The 25,511-nt window shown below is 44.9% G+C and overlaps 1 protein-coding gene across 1 annotated transcript in view; it reads right to left on the minus strand.

Annotated features, from left to right (window-relative positions):
• Window positions 1-25,511, minus strand: part of rapgef5a (Rap guanine nucleotide exchange factor (GEF) 5a) — a 267,567-nt gene that overhangs the window by 184,212 nt on the left and 57,844 nt on the right. The window contains exon 5 of the mRNA XM_041183142.1: window positions 852-1,023. Within this exon, the coding sequence (XP_041039076.1) occupies window positions 852-1,023 (172 nt within the window). The remainder of the gene's footprint in view (window positions 1-851; window positions 1,024-25,511) is intronic.

Consider the following 25,511-nt stretch of genomic DNA (forward strand, 5'->3'; position numbering starts at 1 on the left):
CCTCAGTTTAACATCTCATCCAAAAAACAGTATTTTCAGGAGCGCAGCACTCCCTCGGTGCTACACTGGAGTGCCAGCTTTGATTTTTCTGTTCAAGGAGTGGGACTTGAACCCAGAGATTTCTGACTCAGAGGTGAGTGTGCCACCCACTCTAATCATGTTGTGCTGCGTCCTTCCATGGTCTTTACCTCTTCCCTTTCACAACATATACACAAATATATAGGAATACCCACCCAGTTCCTGCCCTCTCCATTAGTAGAGCACTTACTAATGAGAAGCAGCAGCAGGAATAATGTTGTTGAACAACTATATGTGTTTTGGTGACATCAGGTGGATTTAACTATTGACAATCTTGATTGCAATGTTTGTTTTATCAACATCATCTATTTGCAATGACTTATTTATGGCTGCCTGATTCTTCTCCCCTGGCAGCCTTTTAACTCAGTCAGTGAAGCAATACTGGGTTTTGTATGTGCAGGTGCAAAAAGCAACTTCAGCCAGCAAAGTCCTTGTAGATTTTAAACCACTATATAAAGTTATATATTCCGTCCCTTTGAAATCACATTTCGTTCAGGGCAAGTTGACCCAAATGAAATACCATACAATACTGAGCTTGTGGAGCATCTAGCACTGAATGGACCGTAAACTTCATTGGAAATGAAAATTGGGAGAGGTGTACAATCAGGCAGCTAGTTATTGGCTGTTTTAGACTCTCACTCAAAGTCAACATGATCCCCAATGAGTTGTGCCACAACTTCTCATTTCCCTCTGTTTCACCCTTTTTCCTTCCTTGTCATATGGTTCTAAAAAGAGGACAATTATTAAGGTGAAATAATAAAAAAAATACTAACGTTATTTGCAGATTTGTTCTGGATTGAACATAAGGGACTAAGTGCCCTAGAAGTCTTACACCATTTTTCCACTCCTCCTCCTTTCCGAAGGGGCAGGCCTGGACATCACATTCATCATCTGAAAACTGGTAGAAAATGTCCTTATCTTGAAAATTCTCTTGTTTTTCCATTGCTATGAAAGACAAAAGATCAGTTGTGAGATTTTTTAGTGATCTGTGCTGTGACAATATTATACTGCAAGACTGAAAGACCTAAACTGAAAACCATTACCTACTGCCCAGGCCTGTGGACTGTCATGTTGTAGAAAGTGGATGGTGTGTCATTTGCTGATAGAGTTTAGTAAAGGTTTCTAGTTCAATAAGTGGAGTGTTTAAAGTGCCTGCATCATCTGGGAAAAACACATTGCTGGAAAAGAAACTTATGGGACTAAAATCAGTCACCCAACACAATTTTCACTGCATATGGCACCAATTAGTTTAATTTTCATAATTGTACAGTAGTGCTTCAGACTTATTTAAATAAGATCTCAAATCTCCAAGTTAATGTGAAACAAGGTGTGATGTGTCCTTAATGTTCTTTTGCTTTCTCAAAACCCACTCAATTAATGTAATATGAATGCATGTCATTACTATGGTTGAGTTAAAATAACATCCTTTTAATTGCATCATCATGTGATAAAGAAATTGTAATTAGAGACAAACCACCCATGAATGCTCCTGAATAAGTAACGTTTTGAGCCATGGCTGATGGAAGGGAATTACATTACCATTTGCAGAGATGCAACTTGAAGGATCATAATTCATTTCAAGTTCTTTTGAAACTTAAATAACAATGATACTTCAAATGAATAAAGGTCAATTCAACTCCTTCTGGCTTTTCTGGCGAAATTCAACAAACCAAGACATTCCTAACATAAACTATATATCCTATAAACAGAGTTAATAGGGGATTTATTTCCCTTGAATGGTGAAAGAAATTAAAAGATGTTACATACAGATATCCAAATGCACTCCCCTCTCATTTGATAAAAATGATTACTATTTCCATCTATTTCAACATCAATATGAAAGAAATGGCATGTCACCTTGTGTATAGCTGATATTAGGGCAACTGGATTTTGCTACTATTTTTAACCCATGTTCTTTCCTATTTCACAACATTTGTTAGTTTATTGGGTGCATTCAAGAAAGTAGTGAATCTAGGCTACCACTCTCAGTACAGTACTAAGGAAGCATTGCTCTGCTGGAGGGTTCCATCTTTCAGATGAGATGTTAAACTGAGGCCCCACTTGGCATTTCAGGTGGACATAAAAGAATCCATAGCACTATTTTTTAAAAAGCACTGAAACACTTAATTGGTAATGGAACCAATGAGAGGTGAAGCAGCAAGCGGGTCTGCTTAATCCTTTTCCTCCCACTTATTATGTACATAGTACTTCTCTTAAACTCTTGCCTTTCTCTAACCAAAATTTGGCCCAATTAGAGATGGTATGCAGTCTTTAATTTCATCTATTAATGTGTTATAGCAACAGTCTGAAGATGTTTATAAGGAGCATAGTAACCATTTAAAAGTATGTAGGCACAAAAATGAATTTTCCTAAATGTCTATTTCTGGTCTTCCAGATGCACATATTTGTTTACTCCGATGGTATAAATGAAGATTCTGGTGCAATAATAGTTTGCGTAACACTGCTTCTAGCTTTTTGCTGACCACAGAAGGGCAGAGAGTAACAGTGCCTTCCATAGGTATAGGGGCAGCAGTTACACTACCACTTGCGCTGCAATATGAGCAGGACATTGTCTGGAGGTGGCAAAAAGGGGAAGGAGAAGGAGGGCTCTCCTTAGAAGGCCCTACCCTGAAAGAACCTTCCTAGAGCAATGGCACAAAAAATGCAAAGGAAGGAGGTGATGAAGTTGTGTCATCTCTTTCATGATGACCCAGAATCACAAATCGGGTGAGAATGACTTTTCCAGTTGCTGTGAAGTTCAATTTCATCCTTATATTCTACATGACAGAATAGCTTCCAGGTGGGAGCAGGTGAGGTCAGCCACATGTCACAGGTCACAATCCATGGTAACATTAGGAGGTGACAGGAGAAGAAGGGACTTCAACCTCATCTCGCTGAGAAGGGGAGACCAGGCTGAAAGGACACATGGATTTGCCAGCATAGCAGACTTCCTGATGTTGCAGGACACCATCAGCTTCACACACGTGGCTCTGTGGGTCCCCACATCAACAGGGATCAAATCCACATCCACAAGGGCAACCACTCTGTCACTGTGTGGCTGGTGTGTGACCACACCAAGAATTTATATCTGTAAATGCCCACTGCCCTGGCAGCACCCACAATATTTTTATCCCAGAAGAGTCAGCAATTCCCAGTCTTTGGGCCTTCAAGAAAGACAAATTGGTTGCTGCTTGGGAACAAGGGATACCCCTTCCACACATGGCAAAAGATTCACTTCCACCACCCCATCAAGCAAGATCAGAGATCTGTTATTGAAAACCATAGACTCGCCCTCAAAACCACAGAGCAAGCTATTGGGTTCCTTTTGGGCGAGACTTGAAAAGTGGTGTGAAAGGGCAACACCTAGTGAGAGTTCAAAGGCAGCACAAGAGGGAGTGAGAGGGACAGACCTGGCAAGAGTTGAAAACTGACTAGGGCTAGTCCATCGACCGACCGCGTCATGAACGAAAAACAACAAACTGACATTACAGTGAAATGGTAAGTGATTAGTTGGTGAGTATTTTACTTGTTTATATTTGAAAACTTGTGTAATCTATTCATAATTGTAATAGTACGTTTTACTAGCAGTAGTAAAGTTTATTGGGAGTAGTAGGGTTTATTAATTCTAAATTAATATGTTAATTTACACATAACAAAGATGACAGGAGTGGTGGAGGATTGCAACTGCAGAAGGTGGGAGCTTCTGGATGCCAGTGTGATGTAGGGCAAACATGTCTGCAATTACTGTCTGCAGCTTGAGGGGCTTCAGCTCAGAGTCATTGCACAGGAGAGCGAGCTGCAGTCACTGTGATACATCAGGGAGGGGGACAGTTACCTGGATGCTTTATTCCAGGAGGTGGTCACACCCCTTAGGATAGAGTCTTCCAATTTCGCCCATGATCAGGGACAGGAGGGTGTGACTGCAAGTGAGGGAAGTATGGGGATTGAGAAGGTAGAAGTGGAGGAGCCTCAGCCTTGTAATTGTCCAACAGGTTTGAGACACTTGCAACCCTGTGTATGAAAGCAGGGACTGCAGGGTGGATGAACAAACTGACCATCATACTATAGTACAGGAATCCATTCAAATGGGAGAGTTAATTGGAATATAGTGGTAGTAGGCGACAGCATAGTCAGATTCAGTTCCCTGAATTGAGAGCTTGAGTCCAGATGGTTGTGTTGCTTGCCCGGTGCCAGCGTTTGGGACATCTGCTCTGGGCTAGAGAGGAACTTGCAGTGGGAGGGGGAGGATCCAGTGGTCGTAGTCCATGTTAGTATTAAGACATAGATAGGACCAGGAAAGACGGTCTGCTGAGGGAGTATGAGCAGCTAGGGACTAAATTAAAATCAAAGGTAATAACCTCCGGATTATTACCTGAACCATGAGCAAACTGGCATGGCATATATAAGATTAGAGAGTTAAATTCAGGGCTCAGAGATTGGTGTGGGAGAAATGAGTTTCAATTTGTGGGACACCAGCAGTAGTGCTAGGAAAAGTGGAATCTGTACTGTTGAAATGGGCTTCACTGAACCATGCTGGGACCAGTGTTCTGGAGAGTCGTATAACTAGGGTGGTAGAGAGGGCTTTAAACCAAATAGTGGTAGTAAGGGATTGAGTGTGGGAAGATGTGATAAATTAAAGAAAGAAGACAAGGCTGGCTAAAGTGAACTGGGAAATTAGTTTAAGGGCTAGGTCAGTAGAGATGCAGTGGCAGACATTTAAGGAGATATTTCATAATACTCAGCAGAGATACATTCCAGTGAGAAAGAAAGGCTCCAGGGGAAGGATGCACCAGCCATGGCTAATTAAGAAAGTTAAAAGATCGCATCAAATTGAAAGAAAAAGTATACAATTCCATGAAGATAAGTGGCAGGTCAGAAGATTGGACAGACTATAAAAAAACAGCAAAAAATTACTAAAAGAATAATAAGGAGGGAGAAATTAAGAGTACAAGTGAAAGCTATCTAGAAACATGAAAACAGATAGTAATATTTTCTACATGTATTTATAAAGGAAAAGATTAAGTAAAGTGAGCGTTGGTCCTCTGGAGAGTGAGCCGGAGGAATTAATAATGCAAGATAAGGAAAGGTTGGATGGATTGAACAGAAATTTTGTATCTGTCTTCATGTAGAAGATACGAATAACATCCCAGAAATAATTATGAATTATCAGGTGAAAGAGAGGGAGGAATTTAAAACAATTACCATCACCAGGGAAAGGGTACTGGGAAAATTTTTGGAACTAAAAGCTGACAAGTCTCCAGATCCTGATGGACTTCATCCTAGGGACTTAAATGAATTGGCTGCTGAGATCGTAGATGTATTGGTTTTCATTTTCCAAAATTCCCTAAGCCAGAATTGTTCTCTCATTTGGGCGGGCGTGTGCCCAACCCAGATAGGAGTAAAATAGTGCACAATGATGTTGGACGAGCGTCCCGACGTCATTGCACACTCTCATGATATTTCGCTTGGCGGGCGCGCACAAGAGACGGCAGCACCCCTGCCGAAAATTAAAAGGCCTATTAAGGCCCTTAATCAATTAATTAATTTGAATTTTTTGCTGCCCGTCCAACCGTCCAGTTGGCGGGAGGGAGCATTGGCCAAGCAGCCTTTGCATTTTTGCAAAACCTCATCCATGGGTGGGATGAGATTTTGACCAGTGATTTAAAAAAATAAAATGCTTTAAAACTCATTTTTAACATGTCCCTGCTCATGTGACTGAGTCACATCAGGGGACATGTTTTCCTTATTTTTCAGTTCTTAATTTGTTATGTTAAAAATCCTGAGGCAGCTCTGTGCCTTCAGGCTGCGTGCATCCCTGCGCAAGCGCACACTTCAGCGCTCATCCTCCTCCCGCCCCCCACTCTGGCAGTGCTGAGCATTTCAGCGTGCCTTTCATGCTGGCTGACCGTTAATTAGCCAGCCAGCGTGAAATCGTGGTCAGGGCTGGATCGTGGGTGCCAGTCAGTTTCACAACCAATTCCGGGCCTGCTCGCCATGGTAAAAATCCTGCCCCTAGATTCTGGAAAGGTCCCATTAGATTGGAAAATAGTGAATGTAACTCCTCTTCTCTAGAAAGGAGGGAAATAGAAAACAGAAAACTATGGCCAGTTAGCTTAACATCTGTCTTAGAGAAAATGCTGGAATTTGTTATTAAGGTGGTTGTAGCTGGGCACTTGGAAAACTTTAATGTAAAGTTTTGTGAATGGGATATTTTGATAAATTGATTAGAGTTCTTTGAGGAGGTAACTTGCAACATGGATAAAGGGGAACCTGTGGATGTGGTATACTTGGATTTTCAAAAGGCATTTGAGAAGATGCCAAATCAAAGGTTACCATAAAAAAGAAGGGTTCATGGTGTAGGGAGTAACACATTAGCATGGATAGAGAATTGGTTAGCTAACAGGAAACAGAGAGTAGGGATAAATAAGTCATTTTTGAATTGGCAATCTGTAACGAGTGGAGTGCCACAGGGATCACTGCTGGGGCATCAACAATTTACAATCTATATCACTGACTTGGATGAAGGGACCAAATGAATGGTTGCTAAATTTGACACAAAGATAGGTAGGAGAGTAAGTTGTGAAGCGGACATAAGGAGCCTGCAAAGGGATAAAAATAGGTTAAGAGAGCTTGCAAAAATTTTATACATGGAGTATAATGTGGGAAAATGTGAACTTGTCGACTTTGGTAGGAAGAATAGAAAAATAGCATATTATCTAAATGGAGAGAGATTGCAGAACTCTGAGGTACAGGGGAATCTGGGTGTCCCGGTACACGAATCACAAAAATCTAGTATGCAGGTATAACAAGTGATTAGGAAGACAAATGGAATGTTGTCCTTTATTGCAAGAGGAATAGAATATAAAAGTACTGCTGTTTTGCTACAGTTGTACAGGGCATTGGCGAAACTAGATCTGGAGTACGTATACAGTTTTGGTCTCCTTATTTAAGAAAGGAAAGAATTGAATTAGAAGCAATTCAGAGAAGCTTCATTCAACTGATTCCTGGGATGAGGGGTTTAGAGGAAAGGTTGGTCAGGTTGGGCCTGTATCCAATCGAGTTTAGAAGAATGAGAAATGATTTGATAGAAACATATAAGATCCTAAGGGGGCTGGACGGAATGGATGCTGAAAGGATGTTTCCCCTTGTGGGAAGACCAGAGTGAGTGGACATTGTTTAAAAATAAGGGGTTTCCCATTTAAGACCAGATGAGAAGAAATTATTTTCTCTCAGAGGATTGTAAGTCTGTGGAACTCTTTACCAGAGAGGAGTAGGGGCAGAGGTAGATAGATTCTTGACTAGCAAGGGAATCAAAGGGTATGGGGGGTGGGCAGGAAAATGGCATTGAGGCCACAATCTGATCAGCCATGATCATACTGAATGGCAGAGTATGCTCGAGGGGCCGAATGGCTGACTCCTGCTTCTAACTCGTATGTTGTATGTTCGCTGCTTAGATCACCCAGGGCAATCCCTGCAGTACACACCGAAGAGGCATGTGGCAACCTGCATAATCTCACAATAATGAGGTCCCGCCCCGACCTCCTGGGATCCAGAGGCCACTTTGGGAGGAGGAGGAGGAGGAGACCACAAGTGCTATTTGAAACTAGGTGGAGCGAAAGGGACTGCATTGAATCTTCAATTCAGTTGAAAGGAACTTCCCACCCTCAGCAAGAACCCACCAGCCCCTTACAGTACATCTATTCCAGCCTCCCACTCCCCTTGGCCAACATTATTCAATAATGGCCAACAGCAAAAACCTTCACTTACATCCAGCAATAAATCATGCCACAAAAAACCAGAAACATTGTCAATCCCTTCATGCCTGTTCTAGTGCTCCAATGGTGTGTTACCCCAGTGTCTGCAACATGGCTGGTGGAAGGCTGCTGACTTTTAGTGGGGAAGACAGAAGATGAACTTGCAGGACAACCTCAAGTAGCTCTGGACCTTCAGGGCTGGTCTTCAGACTGCACCACTTCAGCATGGGTGGCAGCAGTCTGGGCTGGCAGATTGAGAGCCATCAGCAAAGGCACTGGCTGAGTGGCAGTGGTGGGAGCAGGAATGCCGTCATCCTGAGTAAGGACAGCAGATCTTGTGTGTTTCAGCGCCACTGCCACTCCCGCAGGACAGCCCCTCAGTAATTTGTGTAATCTGCTGCAGCACAAATGGTTAGACTGCTATGGGAGCTTGTGTGTTCCATTGAGCATTGAGATCCGCATACATGATGGGAGTTGTCTGAGAATGGATGGCAGCAGACAGGGATCTCATGACCTCTGTTTGAACTTCCTCTGCGGTACTGAGACATCAGGAAGCCTCCATCTTTGCTGCAGTGAAAGCTGAGGCAGTGACCAGCAGATGCTCCATCATGGGCCAGTCTGGCAATGCTGGAGGTACCCACCACTTCCATGGTGGAAACAATGGGTTACAAACTCTGCACAATGTCGTTGGCAGAGCCGAGCTCCTCCATGCTCCTGCCACTGACTGGAGGCTACCTGGCAGACTTGCCAATACACCAAACATCCTGTTATGCATTGTCATCAGCATTTTCCTCTAATCCAACCCATAGAGGCCCTCATCTGGGTCCCCTGCAGCAGAACTGGTCTATGACCAAGCCCTCCAGGGAGTTTGCACTCGGGCTGACATTTCCCTGTCTCCTGGCTTCATATCACTCATATCCAATGATTCAGCACTTGCAGAGCCCAACTCTAAATGTGTCCCTAACATTCGCACAGTGCCAATATCTGAGCTCTCTTCCTCCCCTTGCCCTTCCATGTGAGGCTGCACGGGTTGACTATTTGAAAGCACAAAAACATAAAGGGAGTGAAGGGCTAAGGGAAGTGTGGGTGAGGACAAAAGCTGGAGGTTCATAGTTTCTCCTTTGGCAGCTTTCATTTCATGGCACCTTTCAGGATGTGGGTGAGAAATAAGTGGAGAAGGCAGCAACTTCCATGATCCAAGATGTTCTCAGCAGTTATGGGTTCCACCAGCTCAATGACATTGGAGCTCATGATCCTGATGCGAGGGGATAAATTTGTGGTGGTTCCCACCAGTCATCTGTGTTTTCCACCCATTTTTTGTATTTGTTCTTGGGATGTATGCTATATTCCTGTTAGTGAAGGAAGAATCCAAAGCCAGTCTTTACTTGGGATAGATTTATTCACAGAGTGAAACAATACAGGTATATATTTCCTGACTCTACTCTACTCAGTGTATGTCGCTTTATATGTGCTCAAGTAACCATCCAATAATTGCCATCAAGCAATGATAATCTCCAGCAAGAGAGAATCTAACCTTCTGCCTTGACATTAACTTTAATTGATACAATTAAGAATGTGGCCAGCATTTATTGTCCATCCCTAATTGCCCTTGAGAAAGTGGTGGTGAGCTGCCATTTTGAACCGCTGCAGTCCATGTGGTGTAGATACACCCACAGTGCTGTCAGGGAGGGAATTCTAGGATTTTGACCTAATGACAGTGAATGACCAGCAATATAGTTCCAAGGCCTGAATCCTTTGGTCAACGGGCATGCGCAATCAGCAGGCCTGGGAGTGGCTGGGAAACGGACCCCGGACTGTGATCGGCCACCGACTGCAATTTCATACTGGCTGTCCAATTAACAGCCAGCCAATGTGAAACGCGCGCTGAAAAGCTCAGCGCTGCCAGGTTGGGGGCAGGAAGAGGGTGGGCGACAACACGGGTTTGCTCTGCGAGAGAGTTCCCTGAAGGCAGGCAGCTGCCTCAGGGAGCTGGAGACAAGCAAATAATGAAATAAACCTGCAAAAAGCTGCAAAAAAATGTCCACCTCATAAAAATGCTGTCCCCATATATTTGTTTTTATTTTATTCCCTCAAAGAAATTTCATCTCGCCCTTGGCTGAAGTTTGATGAAAAATGTAAAGGCCGCGGGGCCGATTCACTCATCCGCCAACCGTAATGCTGGAAGAGCTACAAAAATTCGCAGACAATTGCACAATTAATGGCCTTAATTAGCTGCTTAATTGTCAGCGGGCACGCTTCTGACTTTCTGCTTGCCCACCGAGCAAAATATTGCATGAGTGCCAATGACGTCGGGATGCTCACCCGGCATCATCTCATGTGATTTTATGCCCAATCAGGTAATAAAATTATGCCTTTTGTCAGGATGGTGTGTGACTTGGGGGGAAATTGCAGGTGGTGATGTTCCGTTGCATCTGCCACTCTTGTTCTTCTAGGTGGTAGAGTTGGGGGTTTGGAAGGTGCTGTCATCAAAGGACCCTTGATAAGTTTCTGCTGTGCATCTTGTAGGTGGTACACACTGCTGCCACTGTGCACCAGTGGTGGAGGGAGTGAATGCTTATGGTGCTGGATGGGATGCCGATCAAGTGGATGCTTTGATCTGGATGGTGTTGAGCTTTTTGAATGCTGTGGGAGCTGCACTCACCCAGGCAGGTGGGGAGTATTCCATCACACTCCTGACTTGTGCTTGTAAATGACAGACATGCTTTGGTGAGTCAGGAAGTCACCACAGAATTCCAAGCCTTTAATGTGCTCTTGTAGCCACAGTATTTATATGGCTGGCCCAGTTAAGTTTCTGGTCAATGTTAACGCCCCAGGTTGTTGATGGTGAGGGATTCAATGATAATTATGCCATTGAATGTCAAGGAGAGATGGTTAGGTTCTCTCTTGCAGAAGATTGACTGGCACTTGTGTGATCGGAAAGTTATTTGTCACTTATCAGCCCAAGCATGAATATTGTCCAGATCTTGCTGCATTTGGACACTGGCTGCTTCAGTATCTGAGGAGTTGTGAATTTTGCTGAACATTGTGCAATCATCAGTGAACATCTCCACTTCTGACCTTAGGATGGAAGGAAGGTTATTGATGAAGCAGCTGAAGATGGTTGGGCCTAGGACACTACCCTGAGGAACTCCTGCAATGATGTCTGGGTCTGAGGTGATTTTGATCCAAAAATCACAATCATCTTCCTTTGTGCTAGTTTGATGCCAACCAGTGGGGAGTTCTCCCGATTCCCATTGATTTCAATTTTGCCAGGGATTCTTGATGCCACACTCTGTCAAAACTGCTTTAATGTCAAGGGCAATCACTCTCACTTCATTTCTGGAATTTAGTTCTTATCTACATGTTTGGACCAAAGCTGTAATGCTGTCAGGAGCTGAGTGGCGCTGTGAGAACCCAAACTGGGCATAAATGAGCAGGTTAATGCTGAGCTAGTGCCACTTGATGCATCAACAATACCTTCCATTACTTTACTGAAGATTGAGGGTAGACTTATAGGGCGGTAATTGGCCAGGTTGGATTTGCCCTGCTTTTTGTGGACAGGATGTACCTAGGAAATTTTCCACAAATTTTGCTTCTTACCCACCTCATTTCCAAAAGGTGTGGGCAGACTGCAAGTCACAGACCCATGCCCTCTGGGTCTAAATCCAGACTTCCAGCACTTTTCATTGACCCACCTAGAATTTCAATGCAAGAAAACCTTTGATCAAATAATGTTACTGAACCCATTTTAATCAATGGTCACTAGGAAATATCATGAATTCTCCCAGCAAATGTATTAACATTGATGGCAAAACTAGGATATTGGCTCAAAAATATCATCAACAGGTGTGAGTCTTTCACAGGAAGCTTCCTTATATTGGCGGCGTTCCATATAGGATCAGTGCTACAGTGGCAGAAGGGAGTATCCAATTGTGCTTTGTGTAAGGTGCAATAGAGCAAAAAAATAGAATGATTGCACAAGAGGCCAGCTAAGCTTTAAGGAAATTTATATCAAATGTGACTTTGTGCAGACACTGGCTAACACAAAAGAAATTGGTGCAAGCCAGCCTAATGAAAGTAAACTGTTTAGGGTCAAAATAGCTGAGATTAGGTCAGCACACATAGTTCTTTCACAGAATTACCTGGAAAAACTCAGCAGGTCTGGCAGCATCGGAGGAGATTCTTCTCCGCCGATGCTGCCAGATCTGCTGAGTTTTTCCAGGTAATTCTGTTTTTGTTTTGGATTTCCAGCATCCGCAGTTTTTTGTTTTTATACACATAAGTTACTTACTGCACTTAAGCAACTGGCATGAACAACAATTAGTGTACAACCAAACATAAGGGGAAGTCGTGTGGCACATGGTAGCGGGAGAGATTCCTGGTCAGTCATGTGACAGAAAGAATATAAGAGCCTCTACCTTCACTCTCCATAGCTCCAGACGGTGACATGCACTGTGACATACATGCAACTTGAGCTTACTGAGTAAATTGTAAAACACCACCAACAACCTCAAAACTGCAGTCGTAGTAAATTATTGAACACTTTCTTTAATGGTTTATTTCTTGACCCCCTTTAATATTGCTGCTGATGTGTTTGTATAGAGGTGGGTGGCAACAAATTAAAGTGATTCCCTCCTTCACTATGGAAAAATAGAAAGACTCTACTGGTTGCCTCCTACAAGTATCGCTACTGAACCACTCGTGACATCACTCCCTGCCACGGCCCCATTTCAACGTGTTTATTATTTCTCTTTCCAGTGCAACTATTAATTAAATCAGTCATTGTTATCCGGGTCATCAGGAAAATCAGCTCTTTGGCAAGTAATTGTTTCACGTGGGCCAGTAACATTGAGGCTCAGGGTCAGACACTAAACTAATCATAAACGGGCACTAAAGATACAGAAGAATTGAGGTTTTCTTATAACAGAGTCAGCAGAATAATAATCATATGTTCCAGCTCATTTTGTGGTTATCCTTCGTATTAAGAAAGTTTTTAATAATTTACTACCACCGCAGTTTTAAGGTTGGTAGTGGTGGTGGCTTGTTACAGTACACTCAGGGAGGGCAGTAACATTGGTGCTGATGTTCAGTAACCGCTCTACACATCTCAGTAATGCAGCAGTTACCCTCCCTAATGCTCTTCTTAGCACCAGGTGGCTTTCATCTTTTACTCCAAGAGTATTTGGCTGTGGAGTACTGAGGGCAGGAATTCCTAATCTGGCAAGGGTTTAGTGGCAATGCTTGTAAAACATGGCAGAATCTACTCCATGGTTGAATATTTAGTGCCAAAAGGGAGCCGCAGCCAGGCAATCTGTGAGGAGTGCAGAAAGCTCTGAAAGAGCCTCTGTTGACTGTAAGCTCAAATTTCAGGCCCACTGATTGTTATATTATTCCATTCATGTATGTTACTTATAAAAAAGAAGAAAAAAATAGGCAAAGCAAAAATGGTGGCTTGGAGATCAATGTGAGGGGCATTCATAGTAGATATTCTTTTGTTGGTTATTTCATACTCAGTCCCCACCACAAACACCCTTACCACCAACTCGATCCCTCTTCCAGCAATGGTCTGAGGTTGAACCAGGCTAGTGTTATATTTAACCCCAAGATAAGCTTCCAAGCACACATCTTCACCTGTCTATTTCCACTTATGAAACATCGCCTGATTCCACCACTTCCTCAGCTCACAGGCTGCTGAAATCCTCATCCACTCCTTCACTACTTCAAGACTTAACCATTTTAATGCGTTCCTTGCTGGCCTCCCACATTCTACACACTGTGAACTTGAGGATATTCAAAACTCTGCAGCCTGTGTCCTAACTCATACCAAGTCCTGCTCACCAATCTCTCGCTGATCTGCTTTTGCTTCTAGTTAAGCAATGCTTTGAGTTTGAAATTGTGACCTGTGATTTTCATTTTTATTTGTTCTTGCGAAATGGGCATCACTCAAGGCCAGCAATTGAGAAGGTGGTGAGCAGCTTCCTTGAACCACTGCAGTCCATGTAGTGGAGAAACAAGCAAGATTTTTAAAAAAATTTTGTTCATGGGATGTGGGCATCACTGGCTAGGCCAGCATTTTTATTGCCCTTCCCTAATTTAAGAGTCAGCCACATTGCTGTGAGTCTGGAGTCACATGTAGGTCAGACCAGCTAAGGACAGCAGATTTCCTTCCCTAAAGGACATTGGTGAACCAAATGGGTTTTTGTGGCAATCAGCAATGGTCTCATGGTCATCATCAGACTTTAATTCCCGATTTTTATTGAATTCAAATTTCACCATCTGCCATGGTGGAGTTTGAACCTGGGCCCTTAGAGCAATACCCTAGGTCTCTGGAATACTAGTCAGTGACAATACCACTATGTCACCTCCTCCCCAGGCACAGTAAAGGAACAGTGATAGATTTCCAAGTCAGTTTGGTGTGTGGTTTGGAGGGGAACTTGCAGGTGGTGTTTCCATGTGAGTGTTGCCATTACCTTCTAAGTGGTACAGGTTGTGGGCCTGGAAAGTGCTGTTGAAGGACACTTGGCAAGTTGCTGCAGTGCATGTTGTAGATAGTACACACTGTTGCCACTGTGTGCTAGTGGTCGAAGCAGCAAATGTTTAGGATGGTGGATGGAGTGCTGATCAAGTGGGTAGCTTTGACCTGTATGGTGTTGAGCTTCTTGAGTCTTGTTAAGCTGCAGTCATCCAGGCCAGTGGGGATTACTCCATCATGCTCCCAACCTTGTAGATGATGGATAGGGTTTGAGGAGTCAGGAGGTGAGTTACTTGCTGAAGAATTCCCAGCCTCTGATCTTCTCTTGTAGCCATAGAATTTATGTGGCTAGTCCAGTTAAGATTATAGTCAATGGTACTCACCACCACACCACCCCCCTGGATGTTGCTGGTGGGGGATTCAATGATGGTAATGCTGTTAAAGGTCAAAGGGAGATCATTAGATTCTCTCTAGGTGGTGCTGATCATTGCCTGGCACCTGCCTGACAGGAAATTTACTTGTCATTTATGAGACCAAAGCCGGGATTTTCCATGCCCACTGGCATCGGGTATGTTTGGTGACATGAGCAGACAATATGATGCGATCGGTTTCTCGATGGTGTGTTTGCAATCGTCCGCTCAGTCCACCAATGACATGCTACGTTTCCCGCCATCGGACGTCAGGAACCTCATCGTAATACATCAGCATATCGTTATTAGGCCAGCCCACCGGACTCTTCCGCCATCCCACCCACCCCTCCCCACCCCCCCCCACACCCCACTGGATCATCTACCCATGTTGGCGGAAAAACACGCTGACGTATTTCACAACAGCACATAAGCGACGTGCAGCTGGCAGGCTGCACTTCACTCAGGATTTCAAGGTGTGTTTGCCTACCTTGCTTCGGTTAGCACTCGCAGTCATCAGCGCCAGGCTTCACAGACAGCACCACATCACTTTTAGGGGGGCTCACGGGCAAGTCTCTACCTACCAGATCAGCCATATGTGGGTGGCTTTTCAATGGCTGCAAAGCTAAGGCTTGCTTGGGGAAGGGGGAGAAATGGCCTCAGGCAAGGAAGAGGCTGCTGGACGAGAGCTGTTACTGGGGCAGGAAGGTTACCCAGGGTGTGTCTGGGGGCACATGCTGATCTGTGCAAGTGGCCTCAAGATGGTGAGGGCTGAGGAGGCAGTCTCCAGAGGAGATTAGGCCAAATGAAGGTGTGAGGGTGTGTGTGAGAATGGATGGTGAGTTGGCAGTGAGTGAGATGCCAGTGACTGTGTGATGGAATTGAGTGTATGAGTTTAGATTGATGAGATGTTTGCTTTACCCTGGCGGCACAGATGAGATCATTCATCCTCTATCTGCATTGAATGGCCAACATCTTCTGTACAGCATTGGCACTGACCACCACTGCTATTGCCTACCAAGCCGGAGTGGTAATGTTGCTGCTCCTCCTGCAGCCAGAGCAGGGGTAAAGGACATCACAGTGGGCCTCTCGCAGGCTGCAGTCTTCTTGCCTTTCAGGGCCACGTCCTCTTTGCTGCAGTCCTGGGCTGGGAGCACTGAGCACGACTGTACTTTAAATGTGGTGCCTGGCGTGATGAAGCAGCGAGGTGACGGCATGGCAGGTAAATCGGAGTCCGCCCACCATCAAAACAGCATGTATCCCGGGAATGCATAAATAATGCGGTGGGTTTGGGGCGATACAGCATGAAAATCCGCCATCATGGCCGGCAGATAAAACATCGTTTTACCCACCTGCTACCACACTAAGTGCAAACCTAGGACAATTCTGCCCCAAGCCTAGCTGTTGTCCAGGTCTTGCTGCATGCTGGCACAAAAGGAGATACAAGTAGAACTGAATAGTGTGCGATCATCAGTGAATTCCCCACCCTGACCTTATGATAGATGGAAGGTCATTGATGAGTCACTGGGCACCATTTTCCTGTCAGCGAGCAGGGGGCGGGGCCCGCTCGCCAACATGTAAAATGACGCGCGGTGATGTTGGGCGAGCGTCCCGACATCACCGCACATTATTCAGACATTCAGTTTGGCGGGCGCACACCCGAGTTGGCTGCGCATCAACCAAACTGCCAAAGGCCTATTAAGGCCTGTTAAAAAGTAATTTAAATTATTAACTGAGCTTCCCCTCCAACCTTAATGTTGGCAAGCAGGTGAAGAGCCTTCGCATTTTTCATGAAACCTCATCCACGGGCGGGATGAGGTTTCATGAAGGGTTTATTATTTAAATAAAACTTTTTGAAGTAAATAATGGACATATCCCAGCTCCTGTGACAGCTTCACATGAGGGGACATGTCCCTAAATTTTTTACCCACCTTTATTCAAATTTAAATAACTCCCCCAAACGGGGGGAAATTTCTGGCCATAGAGTCATTAAGGCACAGAAGGAAGCTATTGGCCCATCTAGCCCATGCTGGCTTTCTGCAAAGCAATTAGTCAGTCCCACTTCTCCACTTTATCAGCCTCATCCTGCAAGATTATTTCCCTCAAATGCCCATCCAACTTCTTTTGAAATTATTCATCATCTCCACTTCCACCACCCTCATAGACAGCAAGTCCCAGATCATTAACATTCCCTGTGTAAGAAAGTACTTCCTCATATTCTCCCTGCACCTCTTGCCCAAAACCTTATATCTGTGTGCCTAGTTCTTGCACCACCAACTAATGGGAGCAGCTTTTCTCTGTCTATCTTATCTAAGCCTGTCATAATCTTGTAAAGCTTTATAAAATAATCCCTCCTTCACTCTAAGAAGAACAACACCAACTTCTCCAACCTAACCTTGTAGCTAAATTCTCTCATCCCTGGAACCATTCTGGTAAATCTCAGCAAACCCTCATGTCCCCCTGTCCCTGCACACTCTTTAGAGCTGTGTCATTAAGTTTATTTTGCCTCTGTCGATTTATTCGGTCAAAATGCATCGGTTTTAAATTTCATCTGCCACTTGTCTGTCCATTCTGCTAGCCTATCTATGTCCTGTTGCACTTGATTGGTATCATCCTCTATTTCTGACACATATCAAGTTTGAGATCATTGACAAATTTCAAAATTTTAGTCTATATTCCAATACCCAAGTCATTTGTATCAAGCGAAAAAGCAGTGGTACTAGCACTGAATCTTGGTAAAACCATTGTCTAGCACCACCAGTATGAAAAACAACCATTCACTGTGACTTGCTGTTTTCTGTCCTCAAGCCAAGTTTTTATCGAAGCTGACACTGACCATGCTAAATCACAGGCCTCAATTTTGTTAACCAGCCGTTTATGTGATACTTTGTCCAATGCTTTCTTAAAATCCATACAGATAACACCCATTCTCTGTAAGTCAATTTAAAAAATAAGTTAGATTAGTCAAGCATGATCGTCCTTATACAAATCTGTGCTGGCTCTCCTTAATTAACCTAAATCCCTCCCAAGTGCCTGTTGATTTCTTTTCCCTGATTATTATTTCTAAAACATTACTCACCACTAATGTTAAACTGACCGGCGTCTGGCTACTAGGAATGTCCTTACTTCCTTTCTTACAAAAATAGGTGAGAAGGCAAGCGGTGAGGATGACACAAGGAGACTACAGGGGGATATAGACACCTTAAGCAAGTGGGCAAAAAAGCAACAGATGGACTATAATGTGGGAAAATGTGAGGTTATGCACTTTGGCAGGAAGAATTGAAGAGCTGAATATTATTTAAATGGAGAAAGACTGCAGAAGGCTGCAGCACAGAGGGATTTGGGATCCCTTGTGCATGAATCCCAAAAAGCTAACATACAAGTTCAACAGGTAATGGAAAGGCAACTGGAGTGTTGGCCTTTATTACAAAGGGAATGGAGTATAAAAATAGGGAGGCCTTGCTAAAACTATTCAAGGCACTAATTAGACCACATCTAGAATACTATGAACAGTTTTGGTCCCTTTATCTAAGGAAAGATATACTGGCATTGGAGGCAGTCCAGAGAAGGTTCATTAGGTGGATCCTGGGTATGGAGGGATTTTCATATGAAGAGAGTTTCAGTAGATTGGGCCTGTACTCATAGGAGTTTAGCAGAATGAGAGGTGGCCTTATTGAAACATATAAGATTCTTAGGGGCTTGATAGGGTGGATGCTGAGAGGCTGTTTCCCCTTGTGGGAGAGACTAGGACCAGACGGCATAATCTCAGAGTAAGGGGTCACCCATTTCAAACAGAGATGGGGAGGAATTTCTTCTCTCAGAGGTAGTTAATCTGTGGAATTCTTTACCGCAGAGGGCTGTAGAGGCTGGGTCAATAAGTATATTCAAGTTGGAGATTGACAGACTTTTAATCAGTAAAAGAATCAAAGGTTATGGGGAAAAGACAGGCAAGTGGAGTTGAGGATTATCTGGTCAGCCATGATCTCATTGAATGGTGGAGCAGACTCGATGGGCCAAATGACCTACTTTTGCTCCTACGTCTTATGGTCTTATGGTCTTTGAATAATAGTGTCACATTTGCCACTCTCCAATCCTCTGGCACCTCCCACATATTTAGGGAAGATTGGAAGATTATGACAAGTCCTTCTATTATCTCCACTCCTATTTCCTTTAGTAGCCTGAGATACAAGCCATTCAGACCAGGCGATTTATCAGCACTAAGCATAGCCAGCCTTTCCAATATGCCCTCCCACAAATTTCTACTCCATCTGTTACCATCTCCACTACTACCTTATTTTGTCAGCATCTTTTCCTTAGTAAGGGCAACTACAAAATAATCAGTGAGTATCCTAGCCTTGCTCTGTGCCTCTAAGCATAATCACCTGCTTCATCCCTAATAGGCCCCACCCCAACTCTTACTATTTACATGCTGAAAGAGGATTTGGGGGTTCCCTTTTATGTTACCTGCTATTCGATTCTCATATTCTCTCTTTGTCAATCTTATTTTTCTCTTTACTTCTTCTCTCAACTTATTGTATTTAGCCTGGTTCTCACTCGAAGAATTCACCTGACATGCATCATGCAACTTCATTTTTGTTTCATCATATTCTCGATCTCCCTCATCATCTAAGGAGCCATGTCTTTGGTTCACTTAACTTTTGCCCTTGCTAGAATGGAACTAGCCTGTTACTGAAACACCTCCCTCTGTTTCATTGCTATGTTTCCTGTTAGACTTTAGTTCCATTTTACCCAGGCTAGATTCCTTCACATCCCATTGAAGTTAGCATTCTGCCAATTTAGAAGTTTTACTTTAGATTGTTCCTTGCTCTTCTCCATTGCTCATCTAAGCCTCATTCTCCAGCAGCAGATCCAGCAATGCCTCCTTCCTAGTTGGACCGAGAACATACTGGTCAAAGAGATTCTCCTGAAGACAGTTCAGAAATTCCTCCACCCTTTAACATTTTCAAAGTTGATATTTGGGTAATTAAAGTCCCCCAATATCACCACACTATAGTCCTTGCACATCTTTGTGATTTCCACGCAGATTACTCTTCTATAGGAGATTTTTGGACCGAAGGTATTACTCTGAGGAGCTCCTGCAGTGGGGCTGAGATGATTGACTTCTGACAACTGTGACTAACCAGTAGAAGGTTTCCCCCATAATCCCAATTGACCACTTTTACTAGGGCTCCTTGATGCCACAACTTGATCAAATGTTGCCTACACCTGGGAAATTCAGCTCTTTTCTCCATGTTTAGACCAAGGCTGCGATGAGGTCTGGAGCTGAGTGATCCTGGCAGAACCCAAACTGAGCATCGGTGAACAGGCTATTGGTGAGTAAATGCTGGTTGATAACACTGTCATTGACACCTTCAATACCTTTTCTGATGATCGAGAGTAGACTGATGGGGCGATAATCGGCTGTATTTAATTTGTCCTGTTTTTTGTGAATAGGGCAAATATGGACAGTTTTTCACATTGTTGGGCGTTGGGTGTCAGGTGTAATAGTAGTACTGGACCAGCTTAGCTAAGAGCTCAGCTAATTTTGGAGCATATGTCTTCAGTATGACAGCCAGGATGCTGTCAGGCCCCACAGCCTTTGTTTGATCAAGTATGCTCAGCCATTTTTTGATATCACTGGAGTAAATCAAACTGGTTGAAGACTGATATCTGTGATGCTGGGGATCTGAGAAGGTGACCAAATGAATCATCCATTTAGCACTTCTGGCTGAAGATGGCTACAAACACTTCAGCCTTATCTTTGGCATTCGTGCTGAGCTCTGCCTTCATTGAGGTTGGGGATGTCCATGGACCCTCCTACTCCCATTAGTTGTTTAATTGTCCATCATCATTCATGAGGGGATTTGGCAAGTCTGCAAAACTTTGAGTTGATCCGTTGATTGTGAATTAGCTCTGTCAATAAACCCTGATTCCTCTGTTTAGCATGCACAAAGTCTTGTGTTGTAGCTTCGCCAGGTTGGCACCTCATTTTTAGGTATGCCTGGTACTTTGCCTAGCATGCTCTTCTACAATCTTCACTGAATCAGATTTGGTCCCTGGTTTAATAGTAATGGTAGAGTGAGTGATGTGCTGGGCCATGAGGATATAGATTATGGTGGAATACAATTCTGCTGCTGTTGACGGCCCAAAGTACTTTATAGATGCCCAGGTTTGAGCTGTTAGTTCTATTCTAAACCTATCACATTTATCATCATGGCAGAAGAAGGGATTTCATCTCCACAAAGAGTATGTGGTCATAGACAGATACCTCTGCAACTTGTAGATTGATGAAGACAAAGTTACCTAGGTTTTTCTCTCCTGTTGGTTCTCTCACTACCTGATGCAAGCCCCGTCTGGCACTTTTGTCCTTCAGGACCTGGTCAGCTCGGTCAGTATTAGTGCTATCAAGCCACTTTTATTGATGGACATTGAAGCCCCACCTATACTGAGTATATTCTGTGCTCTTGCTACCCTCAGTACTTCTTCCAAGTGGTGTTTAACATGGAGGAGTACTGATCCATCAGGCAGAATCATCTGTGCCCATTGGCGCTGGGCATGTTCGGTGGCGTGAGCGGACAATGTGACGAGAAGGCCAAAAATCAGTTTCACAACATCTTGAAACTAGTTTGCGATCACCCGCTCAGCACGTCAATGGCGGGCCACGTTTCCTGCCATCGGATGTCGGGAACCTCATTGTAATATATCTGCATAGCATTATAAAGGTAGCCTGCCAGACCCAACCCCCCAACCTGCTGGATCGTCCGCCCAGGTTGGCATGCGTGTTTCACAACAGCACATAAAAGGTGTGCACTTAACGGACTGCACTTTGAGGGGAACTTGGAGATGGGTGCACAGAAACGTTGCAGAGCACTCATGAGGGATGTCTGTTGGACTTCAAGGTTGATGCACATTGGTTGGTTCCAGGGTAGGGGGAAGGACAAAAGCTGCCCTATGATTGAAGGTAGCACACGAGCAAGCACGGGCTTAGGGGTCTGGTGGTTAACAGAAGTGGCCATGCATTTGGGACAACTTGTATAAGGTGACTATTCCTCTGCAGCTGAGGCAGTTCAGGCACAGCCACCTTGATCTAATTGGAGTTGGGCCTCTAGCTTATCTGCCCACTCAAGCAATGCAGAAGCATCAAAGTGCCACCAAATGCTCCTGAACTTTTCACCCCTGGGGCACAAACTGAAAATTAATGAGTGTTTTAGTGGACTGCAGAACAGTTGGACGACTGGACACATTGTACAATCTTCTCGCTAAAGCTGGCCATAGAGCAGTCACTGGTGGAGATGCTCACAGCTACTTTCAATGTCAGCATCCCGGTTTGGACCAGTCTCTCTCATGGTTCAAGCTAACAGTGCAGCCTTGCAGCTCAGATTAGGAGAATGCCTGTGCCCGAGCTGAGAACACAGCATGCTATCCAATGAGAAAAGCTGCTGCCAATCGGTCGGATGGAGTGGGGTGGAGTTTCAGGCAACCATGCAACGCACTAAACTCTTGCAATCCAAGTGGTGGCCAGCACTCACTGAGATGCATTAAGGGGCCTTCAGCCTTAACCAAGAGAGATTCTTAGAACACCCAAGCTAAACCACCTGTCTCTCTCTTTCATCCTGCAGGAGGAGTACATCAGGATCATGGAGCCTGATGAACTAGCTCTATGCCTTGTGGCGTACAGAGAGCAAAGACGACAGAGAAGAGAGCGACTGAGGCACCTGGCTATGCAGAGGGAGGAGCAGCACCCTTTGGAAGAAGGGGCGGCTGGGGTTCCCATATATGCTGCCAAAGAGCCACACTGAGCTGTCACTTGTCAGCGCCTAACTAGACCCAGGGCCTATAGATGCTGCCTTTCATTTCTACAGACGACCAAGAACCAGTGTCACCAAAGACTGTGCATGTCTAGGGAACTGGTCGGTCACATCTGCCAGCCACTGCAGGATTTGGCATCACATGGACATGGAGGACATCCACTGCCAATGGCTGTGAAAGTGACAGCGACGCTCAATTTCTATGCCAATGGTTCCTTTCAGGGCTCCACAGGTGACCTCTGTGGGATCTCACAAGCCTCCACCCACAAATGCATTCATGAGGTCATGGATGCCATCTTTGCGAGGGCACACAACTTTGTGCATTTCGCCCAGGACCAGGAGAACCAGGATGCATGAGCGATTGGATTCGCCCAGATCTTGGGATTCCCACAGGTGCAGGGTGCCATCAACTGCACTCACCTGGTGCTCAACACACGGTCAACCTTGTCAATTGCAAGGGCTTCCATTCGCCGAATGTGCAGCTGGTGTGCGACCACCACAAATGCATCCTGCAGGTCTGCGCATGGTTCCCAGGGATCGTGCACGAGTCCTACATTCTCAGTCAGCCACAGGTCCCTGATGTCTTCCAGGGTCCACAGATGCTGCAGGGATGGCTCCCTGGGGTCAAGAGCTACCCACAGAGGCTGTGGCTGATGATACCCGTGCGGCGGCCTCAAACTGCAGCACAGCGATGCTATAATGAGGCTCATGCAGCAGCTCACAACTTGATGCTGCAAACCATCAGGATGCTGAAAATGAGGTTCTGGACCGGTCTGGTGAAGCCCTGCAATACAGTCCGCAGAGGGTGTCACACAGTGCCGTCGCCTACTGTGCCCTTTCTAGCCTGGTGCTGCAAGAGGGAGAGAAGCTGGATGAACAGGAAATGCAGGAGCTGGAGGTCTCCTCTGATGAGGAGGATGTCAAAAGTGATGAGGGTGAGGAGGTCCTCGAAGGTGATGATGACAGCGATGAGGCCCTTGCACTGGCCAGGTGAGGCAGGCCCTAATAACAGCTAGAATTGTGGAGGGTGATGGTGACATGCAGTGAGGAGACACCATAAGATCTTCAAATTGCATCTGTGAATGTTTGACTCCATTGCTTATGGCAACGCACATTTGTTTTTATTCATTCATGAGATGCGGTCTTCACTGCCTGGGCCAGCGTTTATTTCCTATTCCTAGTTGCCCCTGAGAAGGTGGTGGTGAACTGCCTTCTTGAACTGCTGCAGTCCATGTGGTGTAGGTACACCCACAGTGCTGTTAGGGAGGGAGTTCCAGGATTTTGACCCAGAGACAGTGAAGGAATGGCAATATATTTCCAAGACAGGAAGGTGAGTGACTTGGAGGGGAACTTCCAGGTGATGGTGTTCCCATCTATCTCTGCCCTTGTCCTTCTAGGTGATAGTGGCCGTGGGTTCGGGAGGTGCTGTTGAAGGAGCTTTGGTGAATTCCTGCAGTACATCTTGTAGGTGGTACACACTCCTGCTACTGTGCGTTGGCGGTGGAGGGAGTGGATGTGGGTGTGGTGCCAATCAAGCGGGCTGCTTTGTCCTGGACGGTGTCAAGCTTCTTGAGTGTTGTGGGAGCTGCACTCATCCAGGCAAGTGGGGAGTATTCCATAACATTCCTGACTTGTGCCTTGTAGATGGTGGACAGGCTTTGGGGAGTCAGGAGGTGGGCTACTCATCACAGGGTCTCTAGCCTCTGACCTGCTCTTGTAGCCACAGTATTTATATGGCTAATCCAGTTCAATTTCTGGTCAATGGTAACCCCCAAGATGTTTATAGTGATTCACTGATGGTAATGCCATTGAACATCAAGGGATGATGGTTAGATTCTCTCTTGTTGGAGATGGTCATTTCCTGGCACTTGTGTGGCACGAGTGTTAATTGCCACTTGTCAGCCCAAACCTTGATATTGTCCAGATCTTGCTGCATTTAGATATGGACTGCTTCAGCATCTGAGGAGTCACGAATGGTGCTGAACATTGTGTAATCATCAGCAAACATCCCCACTTCTAACCTTATGATGGAGGGATGGTTGGGCCTAGGAAACTCCCCTGAGGAACTCCTGCAATGATGTCCTAGAGCTGAGATGACTGACCTCCAACAACCACAATCATCTTCCTTTGTGCTAGGCATGACTCCAACCAATGAAGAGTTTTCCCCCGATTCCTGTTTTACTAGGGATCCTTGATGCCACACTCGGTCAAATGCAGCCTTGATGTCAAGGGCAGTCGCTCTCACCTCACCTCAGAAGTTCAGCTCTTTTGACCATGTTTGAACCAAGGCTGTAATGTGGTCAGGAGACTTCATGGGGTCTGGGATCAATGTTGAAGACTCCCAGGGCAACTTACCCCCAACTGCAACCACCACCTCTGCCGCCACCTCTGCTGGGTCTGTCCTGTCAATGGAACAGGTCATACCTAGGGATGGTGATCGTGGTGCCTGGGACATTATCTGTAAGGTATGATTCCATGAGTTGTTGCTTGACTAGCCTGTGAGACAGCTAGACCCCAAATTTTAGAGAGGAGGGCTTTGCAGGGTCGACACGGCTGAGTTTGCCATTGTTGTTTCTGGTGCCTAGGTCATCTGTCCGGTTTTATTCCTTTTATGTGGCTTTGTAGCAGTTTTGATACAACTGAGTGGTTTCCTGGGTATCAGAGGGCATTTAAGAGTCAACCACATTGCTGTGAGCCTGGAGTCACAGGTAGGTAAGGACAGCAGTTTTCCCTTCCCTAAAGGGGCATTAGTGAACTAGATGGGTTTTTACAACAATCAACAATGGTATTCTTGGTCATCATTAGACTTTTAATTTTTTATTGAATTCAGACTCCACCATCTGTCTTGGCAGGATTTGAATGCAGGTCCCCAGAGCATTACCCTGGGTTTTTGGATTACTAGTCCAGAAACAATACCGCTACATCATCGCCTCCCATCTGTGATAATGCTCCTGTCATGGAGATGCAGTGGAGGCTCTAATAGTCATTCAAC

Source organism: Carcharodon carcharias, chromosome 3, assembly GCF_017639515.1.
Source record: "Carcharodon carcharias isolate sCarCar2 chromosome 3, sCarCar2.pri, whole genome shotgun sequence".
NCBI classification, from domain to species: domain Eukaryota; kingdom Metazoa; phylum Chordata; class Chondrichthyes; order Lamniformes; family Lamnidae; genus Carcharodon; species Carcharodon carcharias.